Here is a 24,286-nt window from a genome sequence, read left to right on the forward strand (position 1 = left end):
GTTCCGGGTCTCACCATGGGGGGGGGGACGCCTCCTGCTCCCCCTCATCACAAGCTCAGACACCATAAGGGACAGCCCTAAATTAGTCCACTTAATTCTTCCTCTAGGACTCTGGTTGTTTAATGGGAATGCTCAATAATGATGTAAGAAGTTCTGTTTTATGCTGAAGTATATTGTATTGGTCTATTATTGTGATATAGATAAAGGCAAGGCAAGTTTATTTGTATAGCACAATTCAACACAAGGTAATTCAAAGTGCTTTACATCCACATTGAAAGCGGTAAAGACACAATTAAACAGTAAACTAGAAAATTTCAGGAAATTTTGATATGGGCATGCCCTCCTGCCCATTCGACCCCTCTTGCTGCTTTGGTTTGGGGCTGTAGTTGTGTAGTGGTTGTGTAGTGGTTGTGTAGTGGTTGTGTTTGGGGTGGTTCTATGTCAGTTTGAGGTGTTTATGGTTGTATTGCATTCATTCCTGTGGTTTAAGGTTGTTAATAAACCACAGCCCCTGCTTTGGGGTTGTGTGGTTCAGGGTGATTTAATAATGGCCAAGAAGTAGTTTAGGGTTGTTAATAAACCTTTAAATGTTGTTGATAAACCTTTGGGGATGGGGCCATTTGGCAGGCATTTTGACTTAAAATATACGTAAATCACAGCTTCATGAAATTTGAGTATATGGTTTGTAGTCAACAGCGAGGTGAGTTTTGAAACATTTGAATCATGTCCTTACGATAACCTGTTGCCTAGCAACAAGCGTCCAAAGTCAAATGGAAATTTAAAAAAATAGAAAGGTAATTATCGCAAAAACTGTAATAATTGGCATAATGAGGTTGTCCGAATTTTCGCCTTTCTCTTTTTGCTTTTTGGCATCTAGCGTTGCCACGGTAACGCTTTTGACTGAGAAAAGTAATGCCCATCGAGGCACGATGGAGACGCATCCAACGATGTATGCCATTAATGGGTGCACGTTCCGGTTCGGGCCGTATTAAAGGTATAGTCTGTGATCGTATTCAAAAACATTTATTGTTATACTGGGTGAAATGGTCCTTCCATCCTGAGAGTAGCCAGTGAATAATGTGTTCAGAAAAAGGAAAGAAAAACATCCAACCTCTCTGACACCCCTTTTACACCAAGCTGGATCCAGGGATGGTGCTAGTGCTGGTGCTAGAGCCGGTTCGCGGTTGGTTCTAAGTAAGAACCGGTTGAGAACCGTTTGCTTTTACACAAGCTGGTGCTGGCCAGCAGCTGGCCAGAGAGCCACGTCATCACGTTACTGTATACGTCTGTGTACCTCACCATTTCCCGGTACAACTAGCGCCAAATTCAGTCACCACAACAAAGATGGAGGACTACGCTGTGCTCTTCCGTGGAGCGCCGGTGGCTGCGGAGCTGCCCTGCAGGCTCTGTTGCCACGGCTAAGCCGCAGGGTACGGCGTAGGTTACGCGGCGACACGCACCATTCTGCGTTGGTGAAACGCGGAACCATAAATCAGCCTGCAGTGTGTTCTGTTCTGAACTTCTCTATTGTGGTCATTTTGCTGCGACGTAGGGTCCCTCCGGGTCCCTCCGCCGTTCATTGTTGTGTCTAAAAATGATGCGCAGTGCCCACCCAATCAGAAACGGTACAGATATTCTGTGATATTTTTTTATATGTGATATTTTTTTATGGCGCTCTTCCGTGTTTACTCTGCTTTGGTTGTTCAGTAACACCGCCCCCAGCCCTTGACGTAAGCACGTAGCTCCCGACGTAACGTGGTTCTTTGCTCTAGACCAGCAAAGAGTTGGTTCTTGTGTTGCATCAGTTTTGAGAGCCAGGAGCCGGTGCTTAGGCTGTGTAAAACCAAAGAACTGGGGCTACGTCTGGCTCTAGCCCAGAACCAGCCCTGGAACCAGCTTGGTGTAAAAGGGGTATGACAGCTTTAATCCTGTAAAAACTCTGACCAATCTGTTTTTTGCGCACCGAGTGGCACGGATTGGTCAGAGGACCAGAGGCTTGGCAGGGGGGAAAGAACCAATCAGATGCCTTGATTTTAAGTCCCGCCCACGCCCCCCTCCGTCCCATGCGCGCACTCGTCACCTCGAATGTAACGGCTCGCCCTGCTAAAAAGGCTAAAAAAAGAAAGCCAAAGTGCGATTCTGCGGCGCAGGTTGTCTCGTACTGGGGGTCTGCCACGGATCCCCCAGTATGGGGTCCATGGGGAATGGAGGTGTCTCCATCCCGGCGAGGGCGGAGAGCGCCGGTGCGGGTGGCGGTGGCTGCGGTGCTGTATAGGCTCTGTTGCCACGGCTACGCCGTAGAGTACGGCGTAGCCTACAGCGTAGGGTACGCGGCAACGCGCACCATTCTGCGTTTGTGTAACGTAGAACCATAAATCAGCCTTCAGTGAGGGCGGAGAGCGCCGGTGTGGGTGGCGGTGCGCTGCAGGCTCTGGAGCCACGGCTACGGCGTAGGGTACGGCGTAGGGTACGGCGTTAGCAAAATGCATTCTGCGTTGGTGTAACGCGGAACCATACACAGGGATTAAAGTTCTCCGTACTGGGTACGGATTTCCGTCCTGGGGATTTTTTGGGGATATTTTTTTATGAGATCAGCGCAAATATGACAAAAAATATGAACACCGGGGTGTCTGTAGCGCCGCGGTGACTTGTCGAACGGCGCCCACTGCAGTCAATCAGCTGTTGGCTGTGCACACACAGTAAAGTTCTCCTCTGGTTTTAGATGCACGTAACCTGACACCTAATAACTCAGCCTAGGCTGAGTTATGGTTCTGCGTCAAAACGACGCCGTGCCTACGCATGTGGTTTGCGTCGACGTGTTTTTGATTGTTATTTTATTCTGCATGTAAAGCACCATGCGTTGCAATTATACAGGCATCAGAATCTTCCGCGGATCCGCGGATTTTGGTCTCAGCAAAAAATGTCCGCGGACCGGGGAAAAAAAAAAAAAATTCCCCAAACAACGGACCAGGCCAGAAAAGAAAAACATAATATGCAAAAAATAAGTGACGTATCTATCCATTCATTCAGAAATCAAAAATCATTTCCATTTGGGAGCTTCTGTGCGGCGCTGAATATGCAATGCAGTGTTTTGCGGTGCGGTGTGCTTCTCATTGAAATGACTGGAGGCAACACGTTGCGGCAGTGAGCAGAGCCGGCAGGGAAAAAAAGTCAACAGTGCTGCGTGTCCGTGTGTAACCTAAATTTACCATGGCCTCAGTGTTAGGGCTCGGCCAGGTGGGGCTTTATAAATATATGGACTTTATAAATGTATTAAATATATGAGCGCGGAGTCGGCGTGGCGAGGAGCTGCGCGCGCACCGGCCGACAGTGGAGTCGCGCTGTGAAGCCTGAATTATGGTTCCGCGTTAAATCGACGCGTAACCTACGCTGTAGGCCTCGGCGTAGGTTACGCGGCGACGCGCGCCGTACGGTGCGTACGGCCGCGTACCCTACGCCGTGTGCTCTGCGTTGGTGTGACGCAGAACCATAACTCAGCGCTAGACCTCGTCGCATGTCGGTGTGCCGCAATGTAAACACTGCGGAGCTACAAGCCTACGTTGCATTACGTTGCGCTGTGAGCTTGTATATCTGCATTTTAATTTCAGATGCTTTGTTCAAAGTTATGTAGCGAGTCTGTAGTGCAGTGCCTCGTTTAGAACCCCCTGTCATTATTACATAAAAAGTATCTACTAGCACGGATATTGCCACTGGATTAAAAGGGGGGGGGGGGGGGGGTCTGAAAACTTTCCGTCCTGGGATTTTTTTTTGCTTTAATCCCTGCATACATCAGCCTTCAGTGTGTGCTCTGTCTGCTGTTCTGAACTTCTCTGTTTCTCATTTTGCTGGGACGTCGGGTCCCTCCACCGAGACACAACTTTTGCGGTATGCGTTCATTGTTGTGTCTAAAAATGATGCAGTGCCCACCCAATCAGAAACGGTACAGATATTCTGTGATATTTTTTTATATTTATAAAAAAATAAAATTATAAAAAAATAAAGGATCCCCATAACTTTGATTGGGTGGGCAGGACGCACGTTTGGGTGGGCACGGCCCACCCCTGCCCCCCCTAAAACCGGCCTCACTTACAGGTGAATGAGACATGGGGTAGTTTTGTTGAAAATGTGCTCTCCAAAATGTCCTGGAAAACTGGACTCCTGCAAACGCGCGTTCCCCAAAGTTTGTGGAGGCGTGGCTTTGGACGGCGCGCTGACGGGAGGGGGAGGAGGGGGCGGAGCGTAGAGGAGGGGGCGTAGCGTAGAGGAGGGGGCGGGGCTTAGAGGAGGTGCCACTTTCCAATCTTGCTAGCTCTCCAACATTACTGACTATACCTTTTAACGGACGAAAAAAAGAGTGCAGAATAATAATAATAAGGAAGAAAAGGGAAACCTTTTCTGTATACTAATATATCGCCTTCATTTTTCAGGTTTTCTCGGGCGTGTTATATTTTTTGTAGATTTTTTTTTTCCACATCAGAGCGGGGTCATGCTGTTCACCCGCTGGTGCGCAGTGGGACTTTTGCAACTTTAGCTTGTTAGCAAAATGCTAGCAACATTGCCCTTTGGGCCATTCTGGACGATTGCAATATGGTCATGCCACTACTAGGCATGCCCATAATAACAAATAAAATGAAATAAAATAATGAAATAAAATGATAAGAAAATAAAAAGCACCAGTTGTTAAAAAGTAAGGGCAGTACAGTACAGCAGGTACATCTCATTCTTACAATGGCAAAAATTACGTTTCTATACGGTTAAAACGTACAAAGATCGGGTCAAATATAGTTTTACAAAGTAATCCGATCATATTTTATGGCAAGTTAATGTAGAAAACCAGTTAATTTTAAAAGGTTCACATACTTTTTTATCACTATTTGCTTGGTCTTGAATAAATGTGATGGGTAATTGTAGGCCTGGTGATTTATTCCATGATTGTAAACTGGTTTGTGTGTTGTAGCTCCAGTGGTGCTGTATTAACGGCTGTTTCTCCCATGCTAGGTTTGAAGTCGTTGGCTACGGTTGCATGACGTGTATCGGCAACAGCGGACCTCTCCCGGACCCGGTGGTGGAGGCCATCACTCAGGTAGGAGGGTTTTAACTCAGGTAGGAGGGTTTTAACTCGGGTAGGAAGGTTTTAACTCAGGTAGGAGGGTTATAACTCAGGTAGGAAGGTTTTAACTCAGGTAGGAAGGTTTTAACTCAGGTAGGAAGGTTTTAACTCAGGTAGGAAGGTTTTAACTCAGGTAGGAAGGTTTTAACTCAGGTAGGAAGGTTTTAAGTCAGGTAGGAAGGTTTTAAGTCAGGTAGGAAGGTTTTAACTCAGGTAGGAAGGTTTTAACTCAGGTAGGAAGGTTTTAACTCAGGTAGGAGGGTTTTTTAACTCAGGTAGGAAGGTTTTAACTCAGGTAGGAGGGTTTTTTAACTCAGGTAGGAAGGTTTTAACTCAGGTAGGAAGGTTTTAACTCAGGTAGGAGGGTTTTTTAACTCAGGTAGGAAGGTTTTAACTCAGGTAGGAGGGTTTTTTAACTCAGGTAGGAAGGTTTTAACTCAGGTAGGAAGGTTTTAACTCAGGTAGGAGGGTTTTAACTCAGGTAGGAAGGTTTTAACTCAGGTAGGAAGGTTTTAACTCAGGTAGGAGGGTTTTAACTCAGGTAGGAAGGTTTTAACTCAGGTAGGAAGGGTAGTGGTGTCCCAATTCCTCTTTGCATGTAGGGGTAGTGAAGAAAACGAGTGTAGTGGCTATGAATCTATCCCTACAGAGCGAGGGATTTCCGATGCTCACTAGCTGACCGAGGGCCAGAAAAATTTCCCAGAATGCTTTTCGTCGTCATTTGCAGACTGAATAAAAAAAAAAAACATGGTGGACATTTCTTATTTTTTAGTGAATAAAATCAATATTTCGAGTTAGTTTCTGCATAAAAATGTGTTTTGATTACATTTCTAGCGAGAAATATATATTTTACTTTCATAATATTCACTCAGTGAATGTACATAATCACTCGTTTGCCCGTTGTTGCGAAGTCTTTTTCAAACCTCGCCAGAATAAAGGCTGATTTATGGTTCCGCGTTACACCAACGCAGAGCTACGGCGTAGGTTAGGCGGCGACGCGCGCCGTACGCCGTAGGCTCTGCGTCGATTTAACGCGGAACCATAAATCGGCTCCTGAGCCGGCAGTCAGAAATCCCAAAATTTTCGGAGCAAATTTCTTAACAGGCGTAGCTACAACTGTTAGATTTCAACTATTAAACCAACATTTATCTTCCTAAATGATTTATTTCCGCCAGCGGTAATTCTCCACAGAGCTGCAGGTTTCTCCCCGGGACGACGGCGCAGGGCGATCACGTCTGTACTCCGGCTGCTGCTGCTCCGAGCCGGCGGCTCTTCTCATCTCAGAAAACATTGGGTCAAATTTCTTAACAGGCGTTATTTGGATAAACTGAGCCCATGTTGGGGATCTTAACAGTTACTTTTAACCTGAAAAAATATTAAAACTTAATAAAGTGGCATATTAACAGCGCTACAGCTGAAATTAAAACAGCTTTTGGCTCTCAGCTTCCTGATTTTAGGGGTGGTGCTGAAAGTAGGAGTAGAGGGAGTATTGGGACAGGGAACAGGGAAGATTACAAGTGCCCTAAAATCTGTGGCTTCTTTTTTAGGGCTAGTGATAGTGAGGGAAGGCTAGTGGTAGAAGGTAGGTAGAGTATTGGGATTGGCCCTGATTGATGCTGTTTTGAGGGTTGGTTGTTTTAGTTTCTAATACTGACCCTGAGCCGGAACAGCAGGTCACACGAGTGCTGCAGGTTTGGTTCCTGCTGTGTCTGAGCTGTTGGTGTTGACTGATTGTCCAGGGGGACCTGGTTGCCGCGGGCGTCCTGTCAGGAAACAGGAACTTCGAGGGCCGGGTTCACCCCAACACCAGAGCCAACTACCTGGCCTCGCCGCCGCTCGTCATCGCCTACGCGCTGGCCGGCACCGTCAGGATCGACTTTGACAGAGAGCCCATCGGTGAGTCTTACTGCTGCAGAATAACGTCCTGAAGCTGCACTGGTTACAAAACATTTACTATTTAATTTGTTATGAAAGAAATGTATGAGTTTATGTGACGCAGGAAGCTGTGAAAGTGGTCACGGGCGTAGACATGTCTACGTATCCGCCCCATGGAGCTGCTCATCAACAAAACATATTTTAATTTAACATATTTGAACCATTTTTCAGACAATAAAAAAAGTTCAAATATGTTATTTTGTTACTTGAAAAATTTTAAATATGTTTATGTAAAATATGTTTTGTTGATGAGAAAATATGTTTCTCTATGTTTCTTATTTTTGTGAGGGGGGATATATATTGTTTTTCGGCACTACCTTGTTCTCTATAGCTGATATAACATGAATTACTCCTATGTGGGATCAATAAAGTCCTTATTTTTGCCATCTGAGAAAATTAAATATATTATATTTGGTGCCTAATTGTTTCCCAAGTATATTAGTGCGTGTGTGAATGAATAAATGAGACGTAAAACGTACATTTCTTTGTAGAAAGGCGCTTTATGAAAATAAGTCAATTTACTTGTATTAGTTTCCAGCGCAGTCTTGAACATCCAATATGGCGGCGACGTTGACGTATCGCAGCAGCTCCATGGAAGGAGGAGGAGACATGGATATGGGTGGGGGTGCCTTAAATGAGAAAAATTAGTTTTTTTCTGCACAAGATTGGATTTAACAACAGAAACGAATGAAATCCACACCTGCTTTTGTAACGTCACATGTCAGCAGGTTGGCATGATGGTGATACGATGGTGTGTGATTCTATTAGCTGTAATTCCTGCAGCAGGTAGGATGATCACTGACCTTTGTTCAGCTCAAACATCAAACACTGATCACGTTACAGTTACAGTACTCGGATTACATTCCTCTTGTCAGCACTATCCAGTTACTTTACAAATGTGTGACACAGTACTTTTCCCTTTTTTTTTTTTTTTCTTTTTTTTTATTGAAGAAAAACACATTCCTTGACAACATTACAGGATATATATGAAGGCGTTAAAGACACTAATGAAATGGAGCCAGTGGAGTCTAGAAAGTTGAATAAAACTGATAAACGAAAAATAATAAATAAATTAGTGCTGTCAGGTGATTTTTAAAAAAAAATCTAATTAATTACAGGATTTATAATTAATTAATCTAATTAATCACATTTTAATCTCATATCTGCTGAAGGTCCCCAAATAAAGAATTAGAATTCTAGGACATTCCAAAATTGCAGTGCATGACTAATCAATTGAATACTCTAAGAAGAAGATTTGAAATCCACATTTTTATTGGTGAAGTGTTTCATAAATGAAATTCAAAAGAAAAAGCTCAAGCACATCAGCAAACCAATTAGGCCAGGTGCATTATTCAAAAATGCAATGCAAATACAGTTAAATAAATAAAATTCAGAAATAAAATAAGGCTGAGTCTCAAATATGCACTTAAGCAGACTGTTAGGATTTCAGGAAATTGTTAAGAGTTTGAAGGTGGTTTTCTCTATATATGCAAAGTAATCTCCTATTCAGCAGCAGGTCAGCTGCTTTTATCTAGTCACGGAGTCATCTCTGTTTACGGCTCCACTGTTTTCTTTAGATGCAGGGGTTAGATAGTTCAAATACATACCATTTGTTAAGAAAAGACAATGGAGAGAAACAGAAGTTTAGCATTGGGGGGTCTGATCTGTGATCTGGGTTGAACCCCAGGAGGGAGACGATCAAAGGAGATGTAGAGATGGAGGTGATACATGTTCAGGGGTCTTTCTCGCAGCTGCTCCACCAATGAGGTTCAACATCTCCCTTCTTTTAGTATAAATACGACTGGATTGATGACTATGGGGAGCATTCTTTCCTACCCACCGTGGTCTGAGAGAAGTTTAAAACCTCCGGCCGGAAAACATAGACTACGTTTACATGCAGTCAAAATTCAGGTTATTGCTAATATTCCGGTTACTGAAACATTGGGAATATTCCGTTTACATGGTAATTAATCATTCGGGATATCTGGATCAAACCAGAAAATCACAATATTCTAATTTTCTGAGACAGTCCTGTATATGTAACAAGTGCTCTCGGTCCCTTGTGTACATGACTTCAGGAGTCAAATCCAAAAGACACTGACTTGGGGTGAATAGTATATGAATTCCCATAACTTTATCTATCTCACTCTTTAATCCCTTCCAAAAAGGCAATGTCATTGGGCAATCCCAAAATATATGCGAGTGGTTGCCAATCCCTCCACATTGTCTCCAGCAGGATATTGCCGCTGGGCTACTTAGTGCTTTTCTCTTTGCGCCGTTGTTCTGCCTGTGTTTGATTTCTGTAAAACAAACACACGGACGCCGGAGTCGGTGCATCCTGCTCCTGTTCCGTAGAGGGACCGGGTTCTGCAGTCATGCAGAACCCGGGGCGTGTTTGCACACTGAGCTGACGGTGTCATGTGTCCGTCAGCACCTGCAGGCTAAGCAGCATTCAGCAGAGAGGATGACGAACCGAGGGTGTATATAACAGATAACTGTAAAGATTTTTACTTGTAATAAGAAGATAAATCTTGTCCCACTGGCAGATTTTTTTTTACTTATTTCAAGTGAAAATTTACTTGAAACAGGTGAAAATGATCAAATAAGTTATTTTTCTGGTGTTATTTTTCTGGTGATGACTCTAAATGTTGAAATAGCAGTAAAACCACATTCATTGATGAAATGACATAAGGGATGGAAAGGAGGGATGGCAGTTTTACAGGGGGGAGGATTTGGACTGTTTTTATTTCAGGGGGGGATGATTTGGACCGTTTTTATTTCAGGGGGGGATGATTTGGACCGTTTTTATTTCAGGGGGGATGATTTGGACCGTTTTTATTTCGGGGGGGGATGATTTGGACCGTTTTTATTTCAGGGGGGATGATTTGGACCGTTTTTATTTCGGGGGGGATGATTTGGACCGTTTTTATTTCAGGGGGGATGATTTGGACCGTTTTTATTTCGGGGGGGATGATTTGGACCGTTTTTATTTCAGGGGGGATGATTTGGACCGTTTTTATTTCGGGGGGGATGATTTGGACCGTTTTTATTTCAGGGGGGATGATTTGGACCGTTTTTATTTCAGGGGGATGATTTGGACCGTTTTTATTTCGGGGGGGATGATTTGGACCGTTTTTATTTCAGGGGGGATGATTTGGACCGTTTTTATTTCAGGGGGGGGATTATTTGGACCGTTTTTATTTCAGGGGGGGATGATTTGGACCGTTTTTATTTCGGGGGGGGATGATTTGGACCGTTTTTATTTCAGGGGGGGATGATTTGGACCGTTTTTATTTCAGGGGGGATGATTTGGACCGTTTTTATTTCAGGGGGGATGATTTGGACCGTTTTTATTTCAGGGGGGATGATTTGGACCGTTTTTATTTCAGGGGGGATGATTTGGACCGTTTTTATTTCAGGGGGGGATGATTTGGACCGTTTTTATTTCAGGGGGGATGATTTGGACCGTTTTTATTTCAGGGGGGATGATTTGGACCGTTTTTATTTCAGGGGGATGATTTGGACCGTTTTTATTTCAGGGGGGATGATTTGGACCGTTTTTATTTCAGGGGGGGATGCCATCCCCCCTCATCCCCCCTCAACTCCAGTACTGACTGTAGGCCTTGCACCCACTGCGAAGGGACCAATGTCAACAGAGGGGTGGAAGGGGGAGCTCCCAAACACCATCACTTCTGAGGGACACAAAAAGTGGTGCAACTGAAAAGGCATCCTTCTGCTTTACTGGTGCAGACCTTTGCCTAGCATAGCAGTGGAAGGACATACCATGTTGTCTAAGAATAGATCCCAGAGGACGTAAATGCACTGAAAACAGCAGCGGCCCTAGGGTTGAGCCCTGGTGAACCCCACATAGGGGTTATATGGGAGCGGAGGAGGATTTTGATTCCGCATTGTTCACACAAATTCAATTCAATTTTCAATTCAATTTTATTTATATAGCGTCTAATACAACAGAGTTGTCTCTAGACGCTTTACAGAGACCCATACCCAGAACATGACCCCCGAGCAGTTATTACATAAACAATGGCAGGTAAAAACTCCCCTAGTGGGAGAAAAACCTTAAGCCAAACAGTGGCAAGGAAAAACTCCCCTTTAGGAGGGAAGAAACCTTGAGCAGGACCAGGCTCATCAGGGGGGACCCTCCTGCCGAGGGCCAGACTGGTGGGTCAGGGACGGCAACAGCACAGCAGGCAGGTGGAAGCAGCAACGAATGGTTCAATCTGCCAGATCGGACCTCATCCATCCCAGAGCAGAACTAAACACGCCCACTAAGACCGAAACAACGCTAACTCTGATCTTCAGATCATTCAGGATATATCAAGTAGCTTTTTTCGGTACTGCTAAGGACCTAAACACACCTAAACAAGGCTGAGACCATGCTGCTATCGTAAATACAAGCTAGAGTGAAATGTTGGACTTGCACAGTTCTTACACTTTCACTGGGACTATTGTTGGGCTGGACTTTGTCTGGACATAGTAGATTTTTGGTGAAATTTGGACAGAATTGTCAGTGCACAACCAAAGGCGTGTTTAACTCTTGGTGCGTGTTTCCTGTGCAGCGGTGAACTCGGAGGGCAGAGAGATCTTCCTCAGGGACATCTGGCCCACTCGGGAGGAGATCCATGAAGTGGAGAGAACATTTGTCATCCCATCAATGTTCAAAGAAGTCTACGAGAAGATTGAAGTATGGAATTCAGCTTGGAATGATCCCACTGCTGCTTCCACCTGTGTCTGCGTGTCTCCTCTCTCTGTTCTTCATTCTCTCTGTCTGTTCTCTCTTTTCCTGCTCTGTCCAGCTGGTCTTCAGCAGGAGGCCCTCCTAAAGGGCAGTTTTTCCTGGCCACTGTTATGTTTATTTAATAATTGCTGGGGGTTTATGTTCTGGGTCTCTGGAAAGATCCCAGAGACTTCTGTTGTAATAGACGCTGTATCCACTCACTCCACAGTTTCTAGGACAGATAATGGCAGTATTCTAGCTTTGATTCAGTCCCAGGGACCTGAAATGGTTGCTGTTTGTGTCTCTGCCTGCTCTCTCTTACAGATCTCCGAGGCTTGTGTGCTCGTTGTGCGTTTCCCTGTGTTTTTCGCGTTTTAGACTAGCAGCGGATGTCACCCCTCACCTCCACCCCGACCCCCCCTCCGCTTTGAATTTAAAAAGAAAAGAAAATAATAATAATATATTAAAAATTAGTGTGTATATATATATATATATATATATATATAATTTGAAATGAAAATGAAATGATTTCCTGAAGCTGGAGTGGAATGTCTTCGTGGTCTGACAGTGGTTTCTTCTGCAGGAGGTGAATGAACGCTGGAACTCTCTGGTTGCTCCCTCTGATAAGCTGTACACCTGGGACCCCCAATCCACCTACATCAAGTCCCCTCCGTTCTTCCACGGTCTGGTACGACTCCTCACCTCAGCATCACCGCTGACTCCACACCTCAGATCTCAGCTGCCTCCACCTCCACCTCCAGCCCCTGACTCTGCTCCCTGTCCTCCCTCAGACCAGGACGCTGCAGCCTCCCCGCTCCATCACCGACGCCTACGTGCTGCTGAATCTGGGGGACTCCGTCACCACCGACCACATCTCTCCTGCAGGGAACATCGCTAGGAGCAGCTCTGCTGCACGCTACCTCACCGGCAGAGGGTAAACACTCAGCTACCTCACCGGCAGATGATCTTTAAATGCGCTCCTGCAGGAGGGGAAGCGACGTCGGAGCTCTCAGAGCAACGGAGGCTCATCTCTTGTGAATGCTGCTGACGAGTGCTTCGGTAGTTCCAAAGAACCTCTATACAGAAGATAGCGCATTACCGTTACTGCCAATGTTATGAAATGGTATCCACTTCCGGTCTCCTAAGTGGGCGTGGCCACCCCTCTGACCTCACTTCCTGTCTCCTAAGTGGGCGTGGCCGCCCCTCTCCCCACATCGTTTTGGAACATAAAACACTAGATACAGTACAACTTTCTTCCAAAAAGACTTAAATAATAAAATAACAGTATCATTAAGCAAAGAAGCAAGTTTTATTTTAGTTTTAAACTTCATTTTATCCGATGAGAGCCAAATCTGGCGAGAGTGTTGCTCAGACAGAGACAGGTCTCAAACAAAGTTAATTTTCTCCTAATTTGTCGGTCTGAAAATGTCCATTTTCTTTCTTTCTCTTTCTTTTATTGTTTATTTTGGTCATCCAAAAAACAAAAAACAATGTTACATCGGTGCAACCATCATCATTATACAGCACACATGGGGAAAACAGCAAAACCAGGGAGGAACTAAAGAGATGGCTCAAAAGATGTGACCAAAAAAGGCGTAGGCTGAAGCATGAGCTTGTAATGCCTACCCTATTATCATACAATCAATACACACTCACACACACGCACGCACGCACGCCAGATGCACGCACGCACGCACGCCAGACGCACGCACGCACGCACAACAATAACAATTTTGGTGTCAGAATGTTCAGAAGGTTTGTGGCTTTTGGAAAATGGGTCCCATATTTACTTAGGTTACTATGGGGCGAAGGAATTGGTAATAATCTGTGCTCACGTTCACTTTTCCCATAGGACTCAATAGACTCAGGACCTACTTCCGGTCTCCTAAAGGGGCGTGGCAGTCACGTGACACAGAGACAGGAAACCCAACCGTAGTGCGCTGTCTCGTTTATTGAACATCTCTGGTAGTTCCTCTTTTGCATTAGCTTGTTATTGAGGATTTTTAGACAGATACTGACCGTTTGTACAGAGTGTGTGTGGGAGGAAACAGACAACAGGGGTAGAGGTGAATCATGACATTTTTATTTAAAGAGGAACTGAGAATTTCCATGTCTGGTGGACAGAAGCTTAAAGTTTTAAAAGGACAATGAGGCCCCAGACAAAAACTGGAAGTCTTGAGCAGCTGCACCAGGCTAACCTTTAGTTAACCTTACAGTTAGTTAGTTAGTTAGTTAGTTAGTTAGTTAGTTAGTTAGTTTCAATGTATTGTCCTTTCGGAAATTCTTTTTGCATCTGTGTCAGTCAGAATACATGGTCAAAAACAAAAAAAACGAACAATATACAAGACAATTCAACATAGAACGATTAACAACGTGATTAAATGCAGTATAGTGCAACACTATACAGTAACATAACTTAACACAATGATCCTAAAGTGCTTCACACCAAACCTAGTGGATTATGAAATTACTAATGCATCTATAATTTATTTAGCATCTTTATTTAGGTCCGGGGAGGCAAACTCAGGGTTTACTACGTCCACCTAAGAAGCACAAAATAGTTTATGAATGTACAGGACTGTCTCAAAAAATTAGAATATTGTGATTTTCTGTAATGCAATTAGAAAAACAAAAATGTCATACATTCTGGATTCATTACAAATCAACTGAAATATTGCAAGCCTTTTATTATTTTAATATTGCTGATCATGGCTTACAGCTTAAGAAAATTCAAATATCCTATCTCAGAAAATTTGAATATTCTGGGAATCTTAATCTTAAACTGTAAGCCATAATCAGCAATATTAAAATATTAAAATAATAAAAGGCTTGCAATATTTCAGTTGATTTGTAATGAATCCAGAATGTATGACATTTTTGTTTTTGTAATTGCATTACAGAAAATAAAGAACTTTATCACAACATTCTAATTTTCTGAGATAGTCCTGTATAAAAGGGATGGACTCACAGTCAGACTCAGCAGATCATTGTGGTTTGCGTGGACTGGACTTTGTCAAATGTTGGTTCCGGTTCAGTCGTTTGACTCTTTAAATGTCTGCTCCCTTGTGTTTGTGCAGGTTGACTCCTCGAGACTTCAACTCGTACGGCTCTCGCCGGGGCAACGACGCCGTCATGGCTCGAGGAACCTTCGCCAACATTCGCCTCTTTAATAAATTCCTCAACAAGCAGGCGCCCCAAACCGTCCACCTGCCCTCCGGAGAGACGGTGAGCCATTTATTACTGATGTTCTTGTTCATATGATACCTACAAATGTCCACAATTAGCAGCTCAAGATTTTCAGTTGAAATCCTCAAAGAATGTTTGACAACTTTTATAAAGAGAGGAAGAGTTATATAGCAGAATATAAAGAGTATTATTATTAAATCCAGAGGTCCTCTCAGGACTGTTTGAGGCTACGTCCACATTAGTGTAGCTTCACTTTAACCCAGTGCCGTAAGAAGCCGAGAGCTGAAGAGCGAAGAGGCGAAGAGAGAGATTTTTGGGGTCCCATCGCTTTTAAGCGCCAGGACCGGTGACGTCATCAAAGCCCGCAGGCAGATCGCAGTTTCCTGGACGCGCGCCGTTTCAGGCACCGCCCTCTGTTCACACCTCCAAGGCCCGCTGGGCTTTGGAGTCCTTACAAAGCAGCCGTTTTAGGAGGCATTCCAAGCTGATTTCAGACTGAGGATTGCGCCAGCTTTAAAGTCGAATTTCACATATTCACAAATGTTCATAAACATTCATAAGAGTTCAGAGTTCACATAATCACATGACGGTGGCCCAACAAATCTATGGTGGCTTGTTGAAAGAGCCATATTGGACCAAAAACACAAAAAACAAATATGTCTGGAGCCGCAAAAAATGAAAAGTCTTGTATCAGCCTTAGAATGAAGGCAACACATGCTGCATTAATCTATATTAGTTAGAACTGGGGGAAGATTTTTCTTTTCTTCATTATGCACTTTGAGAAAAAAGTCGAAATGTCGAGAAAAAGTCAAAATTTTGAGGAAAAAGTGCCGCTCGGTGGCGCACTGGGTTAAGTAGCGGCTCATATACTGAGGCTACAGTTCCCCTGCAGCGGTCGCAGGTTTGAATCCCGGCCTGCGCACCTTTGCTGCCTTTCATCCCCATTCTCTCTCTCTACCCCCTTCCTATCTGCAACTTGAATAAAGGGCCACTAGAGCCCAAAAAAATCTTTAAAAAAAAAAAAAAAAGTCAAAATTTTGAGAAAAAAGTCGAAATGTCGAAAAAAAAATCGGGTCGTGGTGGGGGCGGGGCTGATCTCTGCAATTTGAAGCCTTGTGTAATAATAGTAAAAAAAAAAATAAAAAAGATAGTTTGCGGATTTCACTTATCACGGATTCTTTTTGGAAAGTAACCCCCGCCAGAAACCAGGGATTCCTGTCTCCCTGTACTCTTGATCATTTCCCCATGTGTTTGTCTCCTCTCTCAGATGGATGTGTTTGAGGCTGCAGACCGGTACCAGCGCTCCAACGTCCCCCTGCTGGTTCTGGCGGGGAAGGAGTACGGCTCCGGCAGCTCCAGGGACTGGGCCGCCAAGGGCCCCTTCCTGCTGGTGAGCTGATCTCTGGGTTTCATCAGCAGATCAGTCGTAGAGTGCCAGTTAATCCCGGGCTACTTTAACTAGTAAACCAACAAAAATCCTGTAGAAGGAGCTAACTCCCAGCTTGGCTCCCGTGTTTAGGTTGTGTTTTCTCCTGCAGGGCATCAAGGCGGTCCTGGCGGAGAGCTACGAGAGGATCCACCGCAGTAACCTGGTGGGGATGGGGGTGATTCCCCTGGAGTTCCTGCCGGGCCAGACGGCCGACGGCCTGGGCCTGACGGGCCGTGAGCGCTACACCGTCTCCATCCCCGAGACGCTGACGCCCCGCATGCTGGTGGACGTCACGGTAGGTCGCCCTGCACACGCTGCTGCCCCGCCCCACCATAAACTACCCGGAAATATTCTCAATCCCTGGTGCTGCTTTAGTTTTGAAGATATCACGTTACATTTCTTTTTTTTTGTGATCAACTTTTTATTTATTTTTCATTTATATATATATAGAGAAGCGTCCCCACAGTCCAGGGAGAGAGAAAAAAAAAAATACAACAAAACACCACCTGCTCAGATGCTTCTTCCCCCTTCCTTCCCACACCCTCCCACTCCCACCAACCCACTCCACCCCCACCCCATACCCCCCCAAATAATGAATCCAAATGCAGAGAGCAAAAAAAAAAAAAAAAAATTAAATAAATAAATAAAAAAAAAAAAAAAAAAAGAAGCACAAAACAGAACACACAAAACAAAAACAGCAGCAGCAACAAAACACAAAGCACGTACACCACTCCCAACCCCCTCCCCTTGCCATCCAGGAATCCCATGACATTCCCATTCACTAAATAAGCCATTCTAAACATAAAACCAAACAGACAAAGATCATGTAAACCATGGACGAGTTGGACCACAAACATTCATAACCTCTCAGAAATGTTCTCTAATAGATTTGACCAGCAATTGATATTTGGTGATTTGGCATGATGTAGGCGAGCTGTAGAAAGCTCAAGCTGTGCAATATCCCGGTAAGCAAAAAGCCATTCCCTCACTGACAGTGCATGTGGTGGTTTCCAGCGACAGGCTATCATTCTTTTAGCGGCTGTAACACCAGCCAACAATAAACGCTTGTTGTTTATAGTTGGTTTTAGAGATGAGGTGTCATTAAGTAAAAGCAAAGCTTGTGAGTGAGGAATGGCCTTTCCAGTTAAGTTAGACATGATACACGAAACATTATTCCAGAAACTATTTACCTCCGGACACTGCCAAACCATATGATAGAAAGTAGCAATGGTATTGTCTGGACAAAAATCACAGTATGGATTATCTCTGAATTTCATTTGTTGTAGTCTCCGAGGAGTTAAGTAAGATCTATGAATAAATTTGTAGTGTATCATTTGATGATCAGGATTTCTGGAAGACAAAGATACATTTGACCATATAGTTTGCCAATCTAGATCTGAGGGAGTACTAATATCCGTCTTCCAGAGTCTATTAAGAAATAGAGGTTTGTATGACGCCTTGGTTATGAATTTATATAAATCAGAAACAATACCATTGTTTTTGCCTTTAGTGTCAAAAAGAGCATGGAGAGGATGGTTTTCCAACTCAGTGCCCCACGGAACACCTTGAGCGCGCATTGCTGCACGTAACTGTAGATAAAAGTAAAAAGTACCTGGTAGGTTGTAAGACCTATCTAAGTCATGGAATTCACGAAGCCCACTTCTTCCTATGATGTCTTTAAACACCCAGACTCCTTTATCCCTCCATTTTGGGAAAACAATTGGTTTTTTCTCGATTAGAAGAGAATAATTAAGAAAAATAGGGGATTGAGCAAAGAATTGATTGTGAATTTTGGCAAATCGCTGGACTTTATGCCATACTATAAAAAGATACGAAATTATTGGCCCAAAATCGCGTTTTACTGTCCTCTGGGGTATATTGGAGTATATCAGATTAGACAGTTTGTGTGGATAGATTAGATGCTCTTCGATAGGGCGCCAGGACACTAGAGTCTCTGAGTTCAGCCAAGTAGTAAGTGGACGCAAAATAAAACACCATGAATACCATTCAAAATTGGGCAAATTAACACCTCCTGAGGATCTATACCTTTGCAGAGTAGCAGCTTTGATTTTGGGTTTCTTTTTGTTCCATAAGTATGTACTAATAATGGACTGGAGCTTCTTCCAGTAACCACCCGGTGGAGGTAGAGGGATCATGGAACTGGTAAAATTAATGCGAGGCAGTATATTCATCTTGATGACTGAAAGTCTGGATTGAAAGGAGGTTGGGAGCATACCCCATCTTTTCAAGTCACCATCAATATCACTTAGGACTTTATTATAGTTAGCAGAGGTTAGTGAGGTAAGGGAGGGATGGATGGACACTCCTAAATATTTAAATTCACAAACAACTGGAATATTAAAGAGGGGAGTCTGATCACCCGGTCTTCCCAATAGCATTAAGGCTGATTTTGTCCAATTTATTTTATAACCTGATATACTGCTAAAGACATCAAACATTTTAAAGAGATGTGGGAGAGATTTAGATGGATTTTTTGTAAAAATCAAAATATCATCTGCGTACAGAGAGATATAATGTGGAGTATTGTGAATAATAATTGGTTCAAGAACCTCTGACTGTCGTATCACCTGAGAAACCGGTTCCAGAGATAAAGAAAATAGAAGTGGAGATAAAGGGCAGCCCTGACGAGAGGATCTGGAGACTGGAAACCTAGATGAGCAAGTGTTGCCCGTTATAACAACTGCAGAAGGGTTGACATACAATAATTTAATCATAGAAATAAAACTATCACTGAAGCCCATGTGTTGGAGTACAGACCATAAATAACACCATTCCAACCGGTCATCACGTTATATTTCAAAGGTCATTCTAAATTCACGCAGCCCCCCGACTTTGTCAAAAACAGCGTTCGGCAACCCAAAATGTTGAAAGAGCCGTATTGTACGGTGGCCGAGACCCGCACATTGCTGAAAATTAAAGAAACGCTGCAAATAAAAATAAACGCTGCTGCAAATAAAATAAATGCTTTGCAAATAAAATAACGCTGCAAATAAAAGAAACGCTGCAAATATAAAAAAACGCTGCTGCAAATAAAAAAAACTATGCAAATAAAAAAGCCACAACGGAAGTGAATTACCGGGGACTATTTTTGCTGATGCACCGGTGTTTTTTACGTGAGAGGAGAAGAAGACGACGAAGAGGACGTAAGTGAAAAGGAAGAAATAAGAAGAGCGAGGAATAAGAAGAACAACGAACGAGAAAATAAGTGAAAAGGTTAGTGTTCAACGTCGCTACGTGTCATTTTTAATGTGCAACACCGGTGCATCAGCAAAAATAGTCCCCGGTAATTCACTTCCGTTGTGGCTTTTTTATTTGCGTCGTTTCTTTATTTTATTTGCAGCGGGGTTTATTTATATTTGCAGCGTTTATTTTTATTTGCTAAGCGTTTATTTTATTTGCAGGGGCGTTTGTTTCTGTTTGCAGCGTTACTTTTATTTTCAGCAATGGCGGGTCTCGGCCACTGTAGTTTTGAACCAAAAACAAAAAAAAAACAAATATGTCTGGAGCCGCAAAAAATTAAAAGTCTTGTATCAGCCTTAGAATGAAGGCAACACATGCTGCATGTTTCTATATTAGTTAGAACTGGGGAAAGATTTTTTTTTTTTCATTATGCACTCGGGAAAAATGTCAAGAAAAAAGTTGAAATTTCCAGAAAAAAGTTGAAATTTCAAGATTAATGTTGAAGTACAAATTTGCGACAAAAGTCGAAATTTCAAGAGAAATGTCGAGAAAAAAGTCAAAATTTCGAGAAAAAAGTCAAAATATCGAGATTAAAAAGGAAAGGAATTTCAATTCAATTTTCAATTCAATTTTATTTATATAGCGTCTAATACAACAGAGTTGTCTCTAGACGCTTTCCAGAGACCCATACCCAGAACATGACCCCCGAGTAGTTATTACATAAACAATGGCAGGTAAAAACTCCCCTAGTGGGAGAAAAACCTTAAGCCAAACAGTGGCAAGGAAAAACTCCCCTTTAGGAGGGAAGAAACCTTGAGCAGGACCAGGCTCATAAGGGGGGACCCTCCTGCCGAGGGCCAGACTGGTGGGTCAGGGACGGCAACAGCACAGCAGGCAGGTGGAAGCAGCAACGGGATGACCAGGGGTGGGGACCGCAGGCCAGCACGCAGCTCCCGAAGCTCCGGCCCAATCATCAAGTCCCAGGTTGGGGTGCAGGGTCGGGGAAGGGTTGAAAAGGGGCAGGGCCAGGGAGAGGAGTCTTGAGGGACGAACCTTCTCCCCCGCCCAAAAGGGGCCGTTACCCTGCCCCCCTCACTCCCACACTGCAGGTTCCGGTGTCCGGCAAAGGATGCTGCAACATGGACAAAAGAGAGAAAAGGGAGGAGAAGGGGGGGCCAGCACAAGAAACTACAGGAGCGACTGTGGCACACTAGAGTTTCCACTACCTAGAGATTTACCAACACCAGCTAGAGGTTTACTAAACACTAACTATAGGCTTTACTAAACAGAAAGGTTTTAAGTTTAGTTTTAAAGGTGGAGGTGGTGTCAGCCTCCTTAACCCCGATTGGAAGTTGGTTCCATAGTAGTGGTGCCTGATAGCAGAACGCCCGCCCTCCAAATCTACATTTAGATACTCTAGGAACTACGAGTAAACCTGCACTCTGAGAACGGAGAGCTCTGACAGGAACATAAGGCACTATCAGGTCTTGCAAATAATGCGGAGCTAAGCCGTTTTGGGCTTTATACGCAAGTAATAACATTTTAAATTGGATTCTGAATTTTACGGGTAACCAATGGAGCGACACCAACACTGGAGAGACGTGGTCTCTCCTGCTGATTCTTGTCAGTATCGTGCTGCTGCATTTTGGATCAGCTGGAGCCTATTCAGCAAATTACAAATTACATCAAGGACATTGGCTGAGGAGCAGCTCTGAGCGAAGTTCAGACTTACCGCTTACACATACACTTACTGATAACCACACCTCCCTCACATGAGTCTCAACGCCTTCCTCGGCCCCCCCTCTTATCTTCAACTTTCTGTTCCACATTCCTCTCTGTGGTGATTGACTTGCCATGTCTGCCTGCACTAATTTTCCCAAAAGGACACAGGTTGGTCAGTAGAAATTCAAACCATACTGGGCATCTAGGTTTTTGTGCAGCAAGCATTTTTAATACCTTTGAATAAATTGCAAATCTTGCTTATGGAATTTTTCAATATAAATCATATTCAGATATTAATCACTTAGTGGCTGTTCCTACATTTCCACCTAATATTAGACCAACCTGTTGGCTTCCCCTGTCCGTCCTGATTCTTTCTCTCTCTTCCTCTCTTCTTTTTTTTCTACCTCTCCATAAAGTTACCGTCAATCCAAAACACTCACGCTCCAGCGTGTGCTCGAGGGGGTGCGCATTGGAGCTGCAGCCTCATACTAGTATGTGTCGGGGAGGAGAGAGAGGGGGGGGGGGTGAAGGAGCAGAGGCGCCTAATCACTGACGTGCTGCTGTTATTAATCATATACATTACACATAAACGCTGTTAAATACAGAAAATGCACACTCCAAATCATTTTTCCCCCCGTCGCTTTGCCCCGACAATGAGTTGTCGTAAGCCTGAATTATGGTCCCGCGTTAAATCGACGGCGTAGGGTACGCGGCGACGCATACCGTACGGTGCGTGTCGCCGCGTACCCTACGCCGTAGGCTCTGCGTTGGTGTAACGCGGAACCATAAATCAGCCTTAACAGTCCAGGAGCTGCGACACATCGCTTGACGGGAGGTTTTACATGCGAAAATACGATTTTTCTATTTTGAATTATTTTGAACATCATGATAACATACTAATAGCCTAGATTTAGAATACAACATGTTAGTAAGACTATAACAAAAACGCCACTGGTCGGGGGGCTGCGTGAACTTTGAATGACCTTTTGAAATATAACGTAATATCTTCAAAACTAAAGCAGCACCAAGGATTGAGAATATTTTCCCTGAGTTGTGTGTGGTGACCTGACCTGACCTTCTCCCCCTCAGCTGGACACGGGGAAATCCTTCCAGGTTCGCATGAGGTTCGACACGGACGTGGAGCTGACGTACTTCCGCCACGGAGGAATCCTCAACTACATGATCCGCAAGATGTCCGAGAACTAATCGCTCTGATTCTGTCCTCTTCAGCCGGCGCTAACTGATAATTCAGGCGGCGTAAACACTAATTAACAGCCACTAACCTGCGTGAGCCGCGCAGAGCCCCCCCCGAACCTGAGCCAGACCAGCAGCGCTACGGCGGTTTGTTCTCCGTTTCTGGGAACGCTGCTCTGCTCCAGGGAATACTCCGGGGCTGGACGGACATCGCTAACATGAAGGTTTTATCTTGGTGTCTTTGCCTTGGTATCTTAACGTTGTTTGCTTAGCAACAACGCTGAGAACGGCCAATGAGCTTCAGCAGCAGCTCAAGAGCGGGAGCCTTTGATGAATCGTTCATTACAGTTCTCAGATATAATCCATGGTGGCACGTCAGTTTAGAAGAAGAAAAAAAGAGCAATAACAACGACTGAAATACGCGCCAGTCACTATTTGTCCTACTGTACTTACTGTATTTTTTTTCATAATCCTTTTTCATTTTCTCCCGTTCAAATCCAATTAATGGGGTCGTAGTGGGGCGGGGCTGATCTCCGCAATTTGAAGCCTTGTATAATGATAGTAAAAAAAATAAAAGTAAAGGTTGCTACTTCGCAGATTTCACCTATCACAGGTTCTTTTAGGAACGTAACCCCCGCCAGAAACCAGGGATTACTGTACCTGATCTGATGTTTAAACGGCCGTCTCCCTCCTGAACTACAGGGGGCAGTAATGTGCCAACAAAAGCAGCTGCTAAACGACGTGAACTCAGCTGGTTTCAGCGTTTTTAGACGTATTGAGTTGGCAATGTACGATGGAGTATTAGGGCCAAACTAAGACAAAAAAAAAATGGAAATTACGAGAATAAAGTCATAATAATATGAGAATAAAGTCGTAAAATTGCGAGAATAAAGTCATAATGTTGCAGGAATAAAGTCGTAATATTATGAGAATAAAGTCGTTATATTTTGGGAATAAAGTTGTAATATTACGAGAATAAAGTTGTAATTTATGTGAACTCTAACAGGAAGAGCACATATGTCTTTTGTGGAAGAGGAGCTGTCTAGTATAGTATAGTATAGTAGCGGTGGTTCCATCTGCTTCCATTCAAAGAGGTTTGGTTGTTTCTCAGGAAACAATGAGGATGATCAGAAAGATTTTCCTCTTTCACAAAAGACGAAATTTCCTCCAAGTCTGTGTTTCCTTCTTCCAAATAGACGCAGTTGTTTGTATCGTTTTAAAGTCCTTATACTGATAATAATTCCATGCTGATGTGACAAAAGATTAAGTATTTCCTTATTTGTGAAACCGATACCAAAATATAACGTCACAAGATGCTCAATATTCCTCATTTTAACACCGGGAGAAGAAGCTCTTCCTGTTAGAGTTCTCATAAATTTATTCTCATAAATTACGACTTTATTCTCATAATATTACGACTTTATTCTCATAATATTTCGACTTTATTCTCGCAATATTTCGACTTTATTCTCGTAATATTTCGACTTTATTCTCATAATATTTCGACTATATTCTCATAATATTACGACTTTATTTTCGTAATATTACGACTTTATTCTCATAATATTATGACTTTATTCTCATAATATTTCGACTATATTCTCATAATATTACGACTTTATTCTCGTAATATTACGGCTTTATTCTCATAATATTTCGACTATATTCTCATAATATTACGACTTTATTCTGATAATATTACGACTTTATTCTCATAATATTTCGACTATATTCTCATAATATTACGACTTTATTCTCGTAATATTACGGCTTT

The 24,286-nt window shown here is 43.5% G+C and overlaps 1 protein-coding gene across 1 annotated transcript in view; it reads left to right on the plus strand.

Annotated features, from left to right (window-relative positions):
- Positions 1 to 24,007, plus strand: part of aco1 (aconitase 1, soluble) — a 38,166-nt gene extending 14,159 nt beyond the window's left edge. Inside the window, exons 13-21 of the mRNA XM_061709959.1 lie at positions 4,999 to 5,083; positions 6,850 to 7,006; positions 11,623 to 11,747; positions 12,364 to 12,468; positions 12,572 to 12,714; positions 14,858 to 15,005; positions 16,234 to 16,356; positions 16,505 to 16,690; positions 22,408 to 24,007. Of these exons, the coding sequence (XP_061565943.1) occupies positions 4,999 to 5,083; positions 6,850 to 7,006; positions 11,623 to 11,747; positions 12,364 to 12,468; positions 12,572 to 12,714; positions 14,858 to 15,005; positions 16,234 to 16,356; positions 16,505 to 16,690; positions 22,408 to 22,524 (1,189 nt within the window). The 3' untranslated portion in view covers positions 22,525 to 24,007. The remainder of the gene's footprint in view (positions 1 to 4,998; positions 5,084 to 6,849; positions 7,007 to 11,622; positions 11,748 to 12,363; positions 12,469 to 12,571; positions 12,715 to 14,857; positions 15,006 to 16,233; positions 16,357 to 16,504; positions 16,691 to 22,407) is intronic.
- The last annotated feature ends 279 nt before the right edge of the window (positions 24,008 to 24,286 follow it).

The sequence above is a fragment of the Cololabis saira genome, chromosome 20, assembly GCF_033807715.1.
Source record: "Cololabis saira isolate AMF1-May2022 chromosome 20, fColSai1.1, whole genome shotgun sequence".
Taxonomy (NCBI): Eukaryota; Metazoa; Chordata; class Actinopteri; order Beloniformes; family Belonidae; genus Cololabis; species Cololabis saira.